The following is a 14,478-nucleotide window of genomic DNA, read 5'->3' as shown; positions in this document are numbered from 1 at the left end:
CAGCCTCATCTGTCTCCTGGATTTCTCTTCTCCTCTTCCTCCAAGACGCCATGAGGCTATGACTTCTCCCCAATCCCAACTGCACAGAAAAGCAGCTTTACTGTTCCCTGAGGAGGGGTCAGCTTGCTTTTTTTTCCCCTTCCCTCATTCTTTAGCTAATGCAGCATGACATGATGGAGACAAGCAGTAGAAGACCAGCGGTCTCCTCTTTTTGATACTCCATCTATAAACTAGCTGCAGGAAGCGTTGACAAGTGCCAAGTGGTTACAGTTGATCATTACAGTGATGAGGGCAAAGGTGATGTCTGTGAGGAAAGAAGACATACTATTTCAGTCAGGAGAACATAGTTCCAGAAACATTCAATCATATCTAAGCCATCAGAGCACCAGGGAGAAAGCTGCCCTGAAGACATTTAAAGAATAGACTGTTTTGGACTAATGATCAAAACAAGCCAGTCTAAAATAAATAATATGCAAAGATTTTAATTGCAATTGAGTCTGGAGAAGTGAAATTGTATCCCAGTCCATTGCAGCAATTTGCCAAAATTGGCCTCAAAAGAAGATCTCAGGAATCCCGCTAAAGTGTGTTTCAAAGGGAGAAGCATTTGCTACAAGATTTTTCTCCAGTCCAAATGAAAATCTGAATTGGATAACAGTTTTGGACTCCCCTTGGTTATCGCCATCACATTCCATTATTTCCCAATTCTACTGGTGTTATGCTCTAGCACGGGTGGGAAATTATACCCCTTTTATGACTTGTGAACTTCAACTCCCAGAATTCCTGGGCCAACCATGCTGGCTTAGGAATTCTGGGAGTGGAAGTCCACAAGTCATAAAGGGGCCATAGCTGCTCTAGCACATCCCTTTCTTTTTCCTCAAAAGCAGGAACTGGCTTAATGTATATGGTGAAAAAGAAAATGTTTCCAATCTCTGTTTGTGCTGCATAATTTGATCTGAGTTCCACGTGTGCCACGGCTATGTAATTTTTTCAAGGGACCCTCTCTTTGGTAGAGTTCTACCTTTCTACAGCAATATTTTATTACCCAAATAATAAAGCTAATGTGTGTTTTCCCCCCCTAAAATTACTGTACTTTTTTTTCTCAATTCCAGAAGGGGAGACTTTGAGGACCAAGAGTCACTTTTGCATAGAATACCAAAGTCTTCTGAAAAAGCCGTGTTTTGCCTGCCACAGAAAACAATATCACCAAAAGAAAAAAAATCCAGGCCGCTACAAAAAGGACAGGTACAGAATGGACAAAACTTAATTATTGCTATATAGGAAGGAAATAACATCCATCAGTCATTTTGACATAACCTATTTATTTTCGTAGACTATTGAATATAAAAACTTGAGGTTCCCTGTTGATTTGTCAAATCCTTACGCTGTGGGAACAGTTTTGATTCAAGAACCAGGAAAATTGAAGATTAAACATTTAAGAGAAGGTAATAACTTTTATTATTATTGTTTGGTCGCATAATCAGCCAAATATTTAGACTCGATTTGGCATTTTTATCCACCGATCAAGTCCTCCTCAAGGATAGTTAGGCAGATGTTGTTTGATGGTGTTAAAGGTCTCAGCATAGGATGGAAGCTATTCCAGTAAAGCTGCCTTTTGCAATTGACTGGTGGTAATTTTGTCAATGCTGATGTATGTTCTTATATACTTAATATTCGATTTTATCCTGCCCTTTTATATATAGTTTGAATTTATTTTACCAAAGAGTCCACAAATTATATATATATAATAAATTAGCATTTATTGTACAGAGTATATGTAGGATGGCATTGCATAGAAAGTAATATAAAATCTATTTAATAATAATTAAATTAAATATCGTAGGATGTTCCTGATATCAGTGCAGAATTTTGAAATCTTGCAACTTCTCAATAATTTTGCTTCTTTCAGGCATTTAATAATGGGAAATATGCTTAAAGCTACCATGAAGCAAATAATTCATTGCCCTTTTAATATCCTGATTAACAGTTTTTAATTTCTGTGTTATACAGTTCTAGGAGGACAAGGTGATGGAGGGACTAAAACACGACAGATAAAAGAAGCTGTTTTTCAGCTGAAAGTCAAACAGGATGTACAAGAAGAAGAAATTAATCAACTTAAGTGGTGAGTGATGGCACACTTTATACCAAATGCAGGAAGTTAAAATAACTCTTCCAATCAAATCATTCTGCCACTTAGCATATTAATAAAGGAGGTTTTGTAATAAAAGTTACATTATTATCGTTTCTCTGTTTGTAACTGATTACAGTTATTACATGTACTAAAAATTAAAAATTGTGGTTAGTTGTTTCATTGCAGGTGAGAAGCAAATACCAACAAAAAAAACATTTTTAAATCTGTCTAATGTTGGCTTTGTAATAACTCTAGGCGTAGTAACATAAACATCCAAGGATGATAAAGAGGCTTGTTAGAGGTTTTAGAATAATGTGAAAAAGCAGAAGTAGTAAGAGAGAATAATAAATAATCAGGTGTATTGCTGATTGATTAATTGCCTTAACCTGAACAGAAGCATTGCTGCAAAGCCACCAATGAGTACAATCTATTGACTAGATTAACACAATGCTCTAAGACACGGGTGTCAGACTCGATCGCGTCATGTGACATACCATGACGTATTGCAATGTTTTTTGCCTTGATGGATGGCGGGGCTGGGGTAGGCGTGACACATCCGGCCCGTGGGCCACTAGTTTGACACCTCCGCTCTAAGACATTAAAAAATGTAAAAACAAACCCAAGCAAAGTATAATATGTTAACCTAATTTCGACTTACAAACCGTGATTTGTGGTTTAGTGTGCTCTGTGAATCCAGCCATTGTGATATGTTTAACAACCAGAGTTGAAACAAGCCATGGTTATACATGTGTATGAATTGGCCATTATGATCTTTGACCTGGCTCGTTCATTATTAATTACAAGTCCCTCAGTTCTAAATTTGTGAAAATCCTATGGAGCATAAGTCAGCCAAGGTAAGCATTTTAAAATCATGTGACTTCAGAAAGACAAATTTAAGCATGTGCTCATTTTATTGATTAAAATAAGTGGATTTCTAAAATGTTCAACTCTAGCATATCGTTATCCAGTCTGTCGCCTCACTGTCAGTCATGTGCATCAACACAGTTGTGTGTGTGTGTTTAGTGAAGTGACAGTAGCTGGTCAGTGGGCAGGTAATCTACAGAAGCTGTTTTTATATAAGGTTTATTTTTCTTCAGATGGAAGAATTGTTGATCAGGAGTGCTGATTTATTTTTTTTACACTAAAACTCCTTTTCTTTTGAATTTCAAACGTAGGCAAGTTCATTTAGGTAAAGATCCCATATGTCCAACTGTTCAAAAACAAATCCTTGAAGATCGACTGAAAGAAGAAGAACTTTACAAGGTGAGGGTGGAGTACAAAAATAACCCCTGGATTTACATATATATCTATGGAGATTCATCCAGGTCATGGTTGTTCCAGAGATGTTTTTCTTTTTTTTTCTTTTTTCAAAAGGCAGCTGGACTTTCTTGGTGTTTTCTTTGAAAATCTTTTGCTTCAGGAACTGAAGAAGCTTCTTGGATGAGAAGCAAAACAGTTTCAAAGAAAACACCAAGAAAGTCCAGCTGCCTTGGGGAAAGAAACACCTTTGGGATCCCGGCTTCATACATTCTGGGAAATATCAGGGACCCACTCAAGAGGGTAGACACATTTTTTAGACTAAAGAGGATGGGATTTTTATCTTGAAGCAAAACAGACATCATCCTTGCTGCCACAATCTTTTGTATTTGTATATCTTATTCTTATTTTAAAAATTGTTTATTTTCCTAACTCCAGAGTTCACATGCAAAGTCAAAAGAAAAGAGGAGCAGCAGAAGAGAAATGGGGATAGTCTGCTGGACGATCCCCTTGGGAACGTCTCGCCATAGTCTCTTGTGGTTTGGATCCAAAGATAGCACTACTGCTTTCTTTCTTCTGGAGTCCTTCTTTTTGTATATCTCAGATTGCACTTGAATGATGTTCTGTCCCAGCGTAGAAGAACATGAGCTCCTTTATAAAAACCAGAGATCCCTCGCTTTCCAACCCGTTGTTTGTTTTTATTTATGTTCTTTACTTTAATCGTATTGAGGCCCATGGTCTCCCACAACTATTCATCTTTCAAAAGATAGCTCTCTATTCCAAGTCAGTTGTCTTTGAAAGAGATATATTTTAATGAACAGTAAGGACAAGGAGCTGGATTGATGGTGTTATAATTACAATCTTTTCCCAAGCACCTTGAAATGATTATTAGGGCTGTACAGCAATCCAGATTGAAAGTGGAAAATTGCTTGGCCTTGTGTGGTCATAATGACATAAGACCAGGAAAAGGTGCTGCTTCACTAAGAGCCATTACCAACTTGATGGCACATGATCTGCCTTTAAGAAAGTATCAGTGGATCTTATTTGGGCTTCCATGCAGATTCCAAATCACCTTTTCATTTTCAAGTGTAGCTTCCTGCATGGCTTTGATTATTATCCCTGCAGGCCTGTTCTCAGAGGAATCCCACTCAACATAGTTGGATTTCATTCTGAATAGGTTGAAGAACTTCGACTTAAGATTGCTTTCAGCTGTATAAAATGATCTAAAGAATCCATGTATCATCTTCAATCACTTTTTTTCTTTTAATTATTCTAATTAAAATTCCTCATTTGTCAATATCTCTATTAGATACAGGTAGTCCTCAAATCATGACGACAGTTGGGATGGGAATTTCCATCATACATTGGTCCAATTGTAAAACAAGCCATCACAGGATCAATTTTACCACCATTTTTACCATGGTTGTTAAGTGAATCACATGGTCTTTAAGCAAATCCGGCTTCCCCAATTGACTTTGCTTGTTGGAGACTGACTGGGAAGATTGCAGATCATGATCATGTGACCACAAGACATTGCAAACATTGTAAAGGCGAGCTACTTGCCAAGTACTTGAATTGTGATTACAGGATTGTGCAACAGACATAACGCTGAGGGCGAATCATAAGTAACTTTCCAAGGCTATCGTTAACTTTGAACCATCGTTAAAAAACTGTCATAAGTTGAGGATTACCTGTAAGAAGATACCATTGAGTTGAACCTTACCCCTCACAATTTATGGATGAATGTTTACCATTTCAACCTGTCCTTGGAAATAATCCATAGCTTTGTCAAGGACATTCTAGTGAACTTGATTCCCATCTTTCCACTTAACCTATATTCTCTTCCTTCAATCTTCCCAAGAACAGTCATTCTTTTTTGTAGTTCATCCTCTGCTCAATGGACATGGTTTCTATTTGCCAATCATCACTTCATTAAAGCACACACCATTTGTTTGGTTCAGGATTAAACGGTTCATTCTTTTTGTGTAGTATGCTTATATCAATTCAAATAGTTCTGAGAAGAAACATTCTGAAATAGGTTAAAGAGAAACGAGTCATATATAAATGTCTATGGAGATTCTCAGTCATCCAGGTCATGGTTGTTCCAAAGGTGCTTTTTCAAAAGGCAACTGGACTTTGTTTTTCCCTTGAAGACATTTCGCTTCTCATTCAAGAAGCTTCTTCAGTTCTTCAAGGTCTTTGTCGTCAAGGAAAAACAAAGTCCAGTTGCCTTTTGAAAAAGCACTTTTGGGCCATATATAAATCTCATTAGATTCCTGGGAAGTATAATTTTACAATTAATTTTTCACTAATGGAGGAAAACAATGGTGCTACAGTATTTGAAACTTTGTGTCTGAAAACAGCCCTATTCTGTCATGGGAATTAAAAGCCTTGAATTGTCCAGATGTTTTAGACTTCAATATCTTCTAGTTCAGTTGTTCTCAACCTTTTTAATGCCACGACCCCAACCGGTCGTAAGTTGAGGACTTTCCCTGCCCGGGAGCGCCGCACATGCGTGGTGCCGCCCCCTGCGCCAGCCAAGGCATAGCTGGCAAGTGGCAGAGACAGCGCAGGCCGACCACCAGCTGAGCCACCAGCTGGCCCAGCCCAAGGGAGGTAAGGCACCCGCCAGGCCCCACGCACGCCAGCAACCCTCCCTGCGCCCGCCGGCCTCCCACCTCTCACCCCTGGCCCTCTTTTACTTACATTTTTAGTAGTTGCTCAGCAGGGAGGGGTGGAAACTTCCAGACAGCTCGCCTTCGCTGCAGACAACTTGCAGCACCGTTTGCAGAATGGGACTTTTGGCGGGCTCAGCAGGGCAGAGACAGCCTGGACAATTCCTATTGGCTTTTGAAAGCCAATAGAATTAGACTCTATTCAAGAGAGTCTATTCTATTGGCTTTCGAAAGTCAATAGAATAAAAGGGAGTAGCACAGCTAAGGAAAAGGGGGAAAAAATGGCGGACTGCGTTGTTTGGTGGCCCCCATGAAATGGTCTTTCGACCCCAAATAGGGTCGCGACCCACAGGATGAGAACCGCTGTTCTAGTTCCAAACAATTTGATAATGGCAAAAAAGTGTTGGAACTGTAGTTTAAAACATCTGGCAGATTGCCTGTCTATTCCTGCTCTACATCCACAGCAGTTTCTGTGTGGGTGGTAATAACAACCATGTGGATAAGATACATATATTTTGCATGCAACATTTTGCTAATCAGCTCTGCTCATAACTTCTTGGAAAACTACCCTACTAAACACAATGCTTTTGATTAATGTGTTTTATTCATTCATCCATTCATTTATGGCCCAAACTAGATTAAAAGAAGAGACCCCATTCTGGAGAAGGAGTTTGAAAGAAAGCATGTTGAAATCTCTGTGAAACGTATCATCCGACACGTCAATGAGGTGTGGATTTGTTAAAAACGTTCAAAGGGTTAAAAAGGGTGAAAAGTACATGGATTTGCGGGTTACAATATACAAGTAAATATTTATTTCCATTGTCCGAAATGTAACAGGAGGAGAGGTCTAGAATGTTCGGAGTTTCACCAGTGAGAATTAGATTAGTATCGCTCAGGGATCAGGTGGAAGATAGCAGGTTTAACAGGATTCTCCTAGATTTAATTCATGTGATGTTGGTTAAAAAAAAAGGAATTATGTTGTCATCATAAACCTTTGATTATGACTTAGATTAGATTTTTTTTAAAATAATTATTCTTTAATTTTACTTTTAATAAACTCTCCACAATCCTTGGCTAACATAGCCAAATTCAGGAACGCTGAAACTTAAAACATCTGCAGATTGAAGAACACTAAGTTAGGATTTCAAAGGTAAACACATTTTCAGGTAGTCCTTGACTTACAATCACAATTGAGCCCAAATTTTCCATTACTAAACAAGATTTTTAAGTGAGTTTTGCCCCATTTATGACCTTACTTGCCCTGGTTGCTAAGTTAGTGACATGATTGTTAAGTCAATCTGCTTTCCCCATTGACTTTGCTTGTCAAAAGGTTGCAAAAGGGGATCACATGACCCCAAGACACTGCAACCCTCATAAATACATGCCTGTTGCCAAACGTCCAGATTTTGATCAAGTGACTGGGGATGCCACAACAGTCATAAATATGAAAAACAGTCATAAGTCACGTTTTTTTCGATGCCGTTGTAACTTCAAGCAGTCACTAAATGAATGTTTGTAAGCCGAGGACTTCCTGTATCAATAGGTACTGCTTAATTAATTGGTTCAAGCGTCTCTTCTTCTCTTTTATACTTTTCCCGCTTACCCCTTTGGGTGTCAGGGGAGATACAAAGTTCAGACTTTGTTAAACTAGATGTAGTACATTAATTCGGTAGCCTCGTTGCTTAAAATTCCAAACTCTGAATATTTATGGCTGCGACTTTCTTTCTTGTGTGCCAATAGCGTCCTCAGTTTCAGCCTACGTTTGACCTTCTGCTTAATAATCCTTGGTATCACAAGCATAGAATTCAGCAGAGATTCCAGCAAGCTGCGCGAAAGGTACTGAAACAAAATTGCTGCAGGTAAATACACATGTGCAAATACTAGCTGCAGATACGCTATTCATTTGCACAGCCTATTTTTTTTTTGCTGATCCTATAGATATATGGTACTTGATCACTTTGCCTAAGAGATGAATGCTTTTTAAAATTGTACTTATTGGAAATGTTGTAGATTCACAGTGTGTACGTGCATGCATAGAGTTGACAAGTTATAAAGCTAAAAATTCGACTCTTGGGTAAGTCCATAATAAAACCAATAAATACTGATCACCAAGAGGAAAGTAGTAAAAAATTTAATGAGCGGAGCTTTCGTTGGGATCACCCAACATCATCAGGGCTTTAAAAGTAGTCCCTGGGAAAGAGCCTTTATACGATGTTAGCAGCCTGTATCCGGCTTCTAGAATGTGTTATTGGACCCAGCTGTTTATGCTGTATCTCAGATGCATTACCTACATCAATGTATGATGTTTTCCAATGTCTCCTCCATGTTTTACCGTGTTCTCCTCGTTAACTCCAGGGGCAGAGGGAGTTCTTTTCCCTTTACATGCCGATGATAATTGTTCCCCCCCCCTCATCTTCGTGTATATGACATCATGCTTTGGGGGGGGGTGCAGTTCTTCCTTGATCTCACTGTCAAATTCCTCCGTCTCTTACAACCGCGATCCAAGTGTGCCGCCTCCTCTTTGCTATGTATTTCCCTATCCACGGACGCCACCCCCATCTGATCGTTATCCAATCCCCCGGTCTCCTCCCCTTCATCTCCCATCACAGATGCCCCATCCCATTTGTCGGCAACAATCTCTTCCTCCCCCTGATCACGGGAGCCGTCCTCGTTTGTAAGCTGGGAATCTCTTTCTCTCTTCTGACAGGATTGAGTCATCATAATGTGTTTACCCGATTTACTATCTGGGGAGGTTTTTAAGGAGGTTTGTCGAAGTTGTTGGCCCATGCATAGAGTTGTATATCTTCACCCCAGAAAAACTTTCCATTGAATTGAAGTGGAGGGGGCAGGGTCTATATTTGTTATTTGCATAAGAGTAAACTCTGCAGAGTTCTGTTGGTCTTTTTTTCTGAGTATATATAATAGGATGGTATAAATACTCTCTGTGTTTTATATTTCCATATAGAAATGTCACCCTTCATATTTTGCTTTTTTCAGTATGAAAAGTTCTAAGTTCTGATTAAAATCAAAAAGTCTGAGCATTAAAATGAAGGAACTCCAATATATATTATAAAGCTATTATAACCTTTAACATCCACAACACTTGGCTCTACATTTTTTTTATATCTGTTGACTGATAAATCTTGAAAATTAGAAAAGATGTCCCTCAATTTTCAACTGCTCTAATAAATTAAAATAATTTGAAATATATAATCTCAGTTTAGTCAGTATTAATCGCGTTTTGTGCACTCTGTATATTCTCTATGCAATTTTTTAGATGCACAACTTAATAATACTTAGTATCAAAGAATAATATCCTATTATCTAAGAACTGAAAAATTATCGTAATTCAATTCCAGATTTTAATGAGACATTATATTTCTTTTCCCCACGCTGGTCATACTCTTCTGCTGATCAAATTCTATTTTAATAAATTCATGCTATTAACTAGTTTGCTTTTAACCTGCTATTGCTGTTCTTATGTTTACTCTTTTCAATACAGGGCTACCTTTTGAGTTAACTATTTGGGGAAATTAACACGAGATAGATAATTTCCCCAAATAAATAAATAAGTGACAGTAATAAAAGCTTCGCCATGCACTTTCTGCTTTTTAATTGGCTCAATCTAGTTATCATGGTTATGAAGATTAACTGGATGTGTACCATGTTAAATTTTACAAATTATGACTAGTAATTGTCTAGTACCCAAATCGGAATATTTACTATGCAAAGCTTTGTGCTCCCTTAATAGTTTTTTCCTATAATTTTAGAAGTTTATTTTTGGAAATCTGGGTGTACGGTTACAATTAGGATAAGCCTAGGTTTGCAGTATGTGTACTCCAATGTGTTTAGTCTATTATTCCCCATCATATGGTACTTTCCAGATATTTCAGACCTGCATCTTGCACAGTGATAGCCTGCATAGTGAAATAAATACCAGGTTTACTGGGGATTCTGGGAGTTGTTCTCACCAAATTCTGAGTAATTAATGCATTGGTGATCATCTTCCAGCTTTCTGTTAGTTTGCATCATTTCAGGATATTGAACACTTTGCAGTTTTTGACCTATTTGCAAAAAATATGCACCCATTCTTGGATTCCATTCAAAACTGTGTATTGTTGTCTGTTGTCTCAAATACTTATCTTTAGGGTATCTCCGTGTTTATTTATTGTGCCTTAGTTTTTAAAAAGATTTAATGTGCCAGAAGATTATTTGTCTATATGTTTTCAAGATTATTCTATAAACATTTATGTTCTATAAACATTTATGTTTTTAATAGAGAAAAACTGAGTCTACCACTTTCTAGACCGATTGACTGATGGCACCTAGAGAAACATACTCAAAGACAGAGACCATTTTTACAGAATTATTGAAAATCCACTGAATGGGTCTTAATCATTTTCATAGGTCCTGATTCAGATTCGGCTAGATAAAGTGATAAATTTGCTTCATGACGTATTTAAGCGGTACAAAGAACAAGAAGAGGAAGAGAAGAGATTGATATCAGGTAAACCCTCAGAATTACACCCCTGTTGCCAGTTTTTGCTTCCTTTACAAGCACAGGTCATTTCATAGGTTGCAATTAAAATATGTGCTGCCGCAGTGTGTAAAAGGTGCGATGAAAACATGGAATTTATTAGATGGAAATAATTAGAAAAATATTTCCGTGAAGGTGGCTTCCATTGTCAAGTGGCCTGTGTCTCTTCATTGTTCTGCATTCCCCACTTCTTTGTGGATGGTCCATGGCTCACAGCTTTTGAGGCCACAGAAGATGAGTAAACAGGTTGTCCCATTTACTTCGACTCATAAAAGTCAAGGGATAGAGCACAAGGAAAAGATGAAAAGATACAGCTTGTCCCCTTCTTTCTCATCCTTGAAGTCAAGAGGTAAATGAGCAGGTGAAGCACCAGAATGCTTCTCTGTCACCCACCTAATGTTCTTATACTTCAGATCTTAGCATTTGTCCATGTCTGTCTCCGTGTGACAGAATGCAGCAGTTTTAAAACATCCAGCACCGCTGCTATAAATGAAGAGGAGAAGAGAATGCCTTTTGCCTTGATTGCAGCTCGAATACAGCCGTTCGAATTCCCTACCTACAATCCACCACAATGGGCTGATGAACTGGTAAGTTGCACTAGCAGGACACCAACAATGCAGTCTTGAAGAGTCCTCTTTGAACCCTGTTTTTTTCTGAAGCCACCCATCTGTAGAACTAGCATCAATGAAGCTGTCAAAACAATTCTGTCAGCCTTATGAGCGCTATACTCAATTCTCTTAATTTTTCACGATTGCCCTTTTAGATGATCCTATTAAAGGTATTATCCTAAAACAGATGTTGGATTTTTTTTTTTTCTTACAGGAGCCAAGGTGGCCATCATCGTTGTTCAAGCTAAACCTGATTCAGCAAATGTGTACATAAATTTATTTATTTAAAAAAATGTATAGGGTCTTCCATCTGAAATACATACACTGGGTGGCTAACAACCAAATAACCAAAAATAAATTTAAAAACTCTGTAGCCTCTATAGAGCCTCAAACAAACTATAGCTAGAATATAAAAAGAAAGGGTTGGAGCATATTGAAACAGAATCAAGGGAATGGCAGTGAAAAATAAGTCATTTTATCATAGAAGAAGAGAGAGAACAGGAAGTGAGGAAAAACAAATCTCTGAAGCTGGCTACCCTCGTTAGCTTGGTTTTCAAAAGGCTTTTCTCTGTCAGGTTGGAATATTTTTTTTTAAATGAAAATCAAGATTTTAAATGAAAAATCAAGAAATACAGTAGAAATACATGAGCCAAGCCAGCAGCTCCTTCTGTTCCAAATCACTGAAAGAAGATGCCAGCCCACCAGCACTTAAGTTAAAAAAAAAAAAAAAAAAAACCAATCCCAAAACCCTTTAAAATGCTAGCTTTTAAGGGGTTATGGAGACTGGTTTTGTTTTGTTTTGGTAGCTAGTGGGCTGGCATCTTCTTGCAGTTATTTGGAACAGAAGGAGCTGCTGGCTTGGCTCATGTAGTGTTCTATGGCAAAATCTACTGTAGTTCTTTTTTTTGCTACTGTTGTTTGCTGTGTAACTATTGTAGTTTATAAACTATAGTTTATGTACAGTGTGTTTTGTGAACTCAGCCATTTGTAGTTTATTGAATAAACTATATACAAACATAGCCATAGTATAACATGTGCAACTCATCCAGTCTCTTAAACAGTTTTGATGGGATAGGATAAGATGGAAGGAGATATAAAGTAGTAGCATTGTCTGAACAGTTCTGCCTGACCAGGATTACTCTCAATGGATGGGGTACACTAGGGATCCCCAACCCCCGGTCCGTGGACCGGCACCAGGCCACGGCATGCCTGAGACCGGGCCACGCAAACAAGCAAAGGCCCATCCGCAAGATGCAGGCAGTACATGAAACTAGGCCCCCTCCAATCCGTGGAAAAACCTCCCTCCACGGAACTGGTCCCTGGTGCCTAAAAGGTTGGGGACCTCTGGGGTACAACATCTGTTACTATATTACCTGGACTATTATTCTGGATAGAGAATGGCAAAAATGTCTCTTGGGAGATTCTAAATCATCCAGGTCTTGATTGCCCCAAGGGTGCTTTTCAAAAAACAACTGGACTTTCTTGTTTTTTTTCTGAAGTTTCTGTCAGAACGGAAGAAGCTTATTGAAGGGATCCCCAAGTCCAGGGCCATGGCCCACTACCCTTCTTGAGCCTTTCAGAGCTGGGCCGCAGAAGTGTCAGGCAAACACACATGTGCATTCATGTGCATCCCCATCTCGCAAGCAGCAGGTTAGCACTTGTGCAAATGGAGCTGCACATGCGCACTCTCTCGCCCACGCATGGAACCATTCCCTCTCCTCCTCCCCTCCCACTGGCCCACAAAGCCAAAAAGGTTGGGAAACTGGCTTATTGGATGAGAAGCTAAACTTTTTCAAGGAAAAAAAAATCAAGAATGTCCAGCTGCCTTTTGAAAAACATCTTTTGGGACACAAATGTCTGAGTTCTTGTCTTGGCTCTGTGCTGGCTCTGACACGATGCGATCACACTTCTTCCTTTTGATCCTCCTGCAAGTAAACGTGGTTGCATTTATACACATCATGGAGCTGGGATTCTTTTAAAATATTCTCGTTCAACAAGCCATTGGTTTTGGACATAATGCTAAGCTGCAATAGCTGGATTTTCTCATTACAGTAAGCAACAGAAATAACTATGTGTTAGCCTAGCATTAAATGTAAACCAAGTAAACATATGTGTGAGAATCATGACCAGTCTTGATATCTAAGCTGCAAATCATGACCAATGTGATATCTATGCTACATTATGAACAAAGTGTACTCCAATATGATACTGGTGATTTTTTAAAAAAAATGAGCACGAAGCACATATCCACATAACAATTTATTTTGTTGGATTTTTTTTCCCCTTCCAGGCACCTGAAGTTCTGGGTATAGTTCCTCTTAAGTCTGCTTCAGTTAAAATCAAACAGCTCCACCACTTCTATGATCTAAAGGTTAGCTACAAGTGACCAAGTCACGTTCTGTGGTCAAATTGATGCATTTAATGCAGGCAGTAGTTGATATTAACTCAATGGCTGTTCCCAATTGGACATCTCCAGGTATGTAGGACTTCAGCTCCTGCAACCAGAGATGGCAGTAAGTTCATTTCTAATGGGGGGGGGGGTTATAGGAGCAGAGTGTTCAGAATATGGGAATTTGTAAGGCTTCAGATTTGCATCTTAAGAAGACAGAACTCTTGGAATAATTCTTCCAACAGGAATCCTTTATTAAGAGAAAATGGTTGCAGGCGTTCTAGACAGGACTTGGGGTCCAAGGTCTCCCATTCGAGGTTTTAAGGGGTTCCCCAGTAGTTCCACCCAATCACCCCCCTCTACCAGTGACAGTTTCAGGCATCACAATCCCACCCCTCTTTCCTTTCTACCGGCTGGATGGAGACTTCAGAGAAAACTACATGAAAGGTAAATAGCCTCCTTTGTTATGATAAGGCCTTTTGGTGCTATCCACATTCAAACCCTTTGAAGTTGTACCGAAGGAAGTGAGGCCATAAAGCCCCTTTGTTCACCCCCCTCTCTTTCTTTATGACAGAATCCAGAGAGGGCAGAAGTGGGGTTTTCTATAATTGATAACTGGAGATGAAGTATAATTGGATTCTGACATCTGCCTCTCTTGTTGGCCTCCTTAAAGAATCTGCCTCTCCTGGGCTCCCACGATAGCCATGCCAACCATTAAGTCAGTGCTTCTCAATTATTTTCTGTCATGCCCCCCTAGGAAGAAGAAAACATTTCGCGCCCCCCGCGCGACTGTAAAAAAATTTTTTCTGTACAGAGGACCGATTTCCGGGTCTAAAAGTCACACGGGCGGGTTTGGCCAATCAGGATAGAGCATCATGTCTATC

The 14,478-nt window shown here is 39.0% G+C and overlaps 1 protein-coding gene across 1 annotated transcript in view; it reads left to right on the top strand.

Moving 5' to 3' along the window:
- LOC120299210 (cilia- and flagella-associated protein 221-like) overlaps positions 1-14,478 on the top strand; it is a 35,832-nt gene that overhangs the window by 14,055 nt on the left and 7,299 nt on the right. The window contains exons 9-17 of the mRNA XM_039323783.1: positions 1,110-1,242; positions 1,331-1,442; positions 2,008-2,119; positions 3,304-3,391; positions 6,698-6,787; positions 7,801-7,896; positions 10,468-10,567; positions 11,048-11,184; positions 13,496-13,576. Of these exons, the coding sequence (XP_039179717.1) occupies positions 1,110-1,242; positions 1,331-1,442; positions 2,008-2,119; positions 3,304-3,391; positions 6,698-6,787; positions 7,801-7,896; positions 10,468-10,567; positions 11,048-11,184; positions 13,496-13,576 (949 nt within the window). The remainder of the gene's footprint in view (positions 1-1,109; positions 1,243-1,330; positions 1,443-2,007; positions 2,120-3,303; positions 3,392-6,697; positions 6,788-7,800; positions 7,897-10,467; positions 10,568-11,047; positions 11,185-13,495; positions 13,577-14,478) is intronic.

Source organism: Crotalus tigris, unplaced genomic scaffold (assembly GCF_016545835.1).
Source record: "Crotalus tigris isolate CLP2741 ecotype Arizona unplaced genomic scaffold, ASM1654583v1 scf7180000024282.1769268, whole genome shotgun sequence".
NCBI lineage: Eukaryota > Metazoa > Chordata > Lepidosauria > Squamata > Viperidae > Crotalus > Crotalus tigris.
The sequence above is the reverse complement of the archived record's forward strand: the minus strand, read 5'-3'. Positions and strand labels throughout refer to the sequence as shown.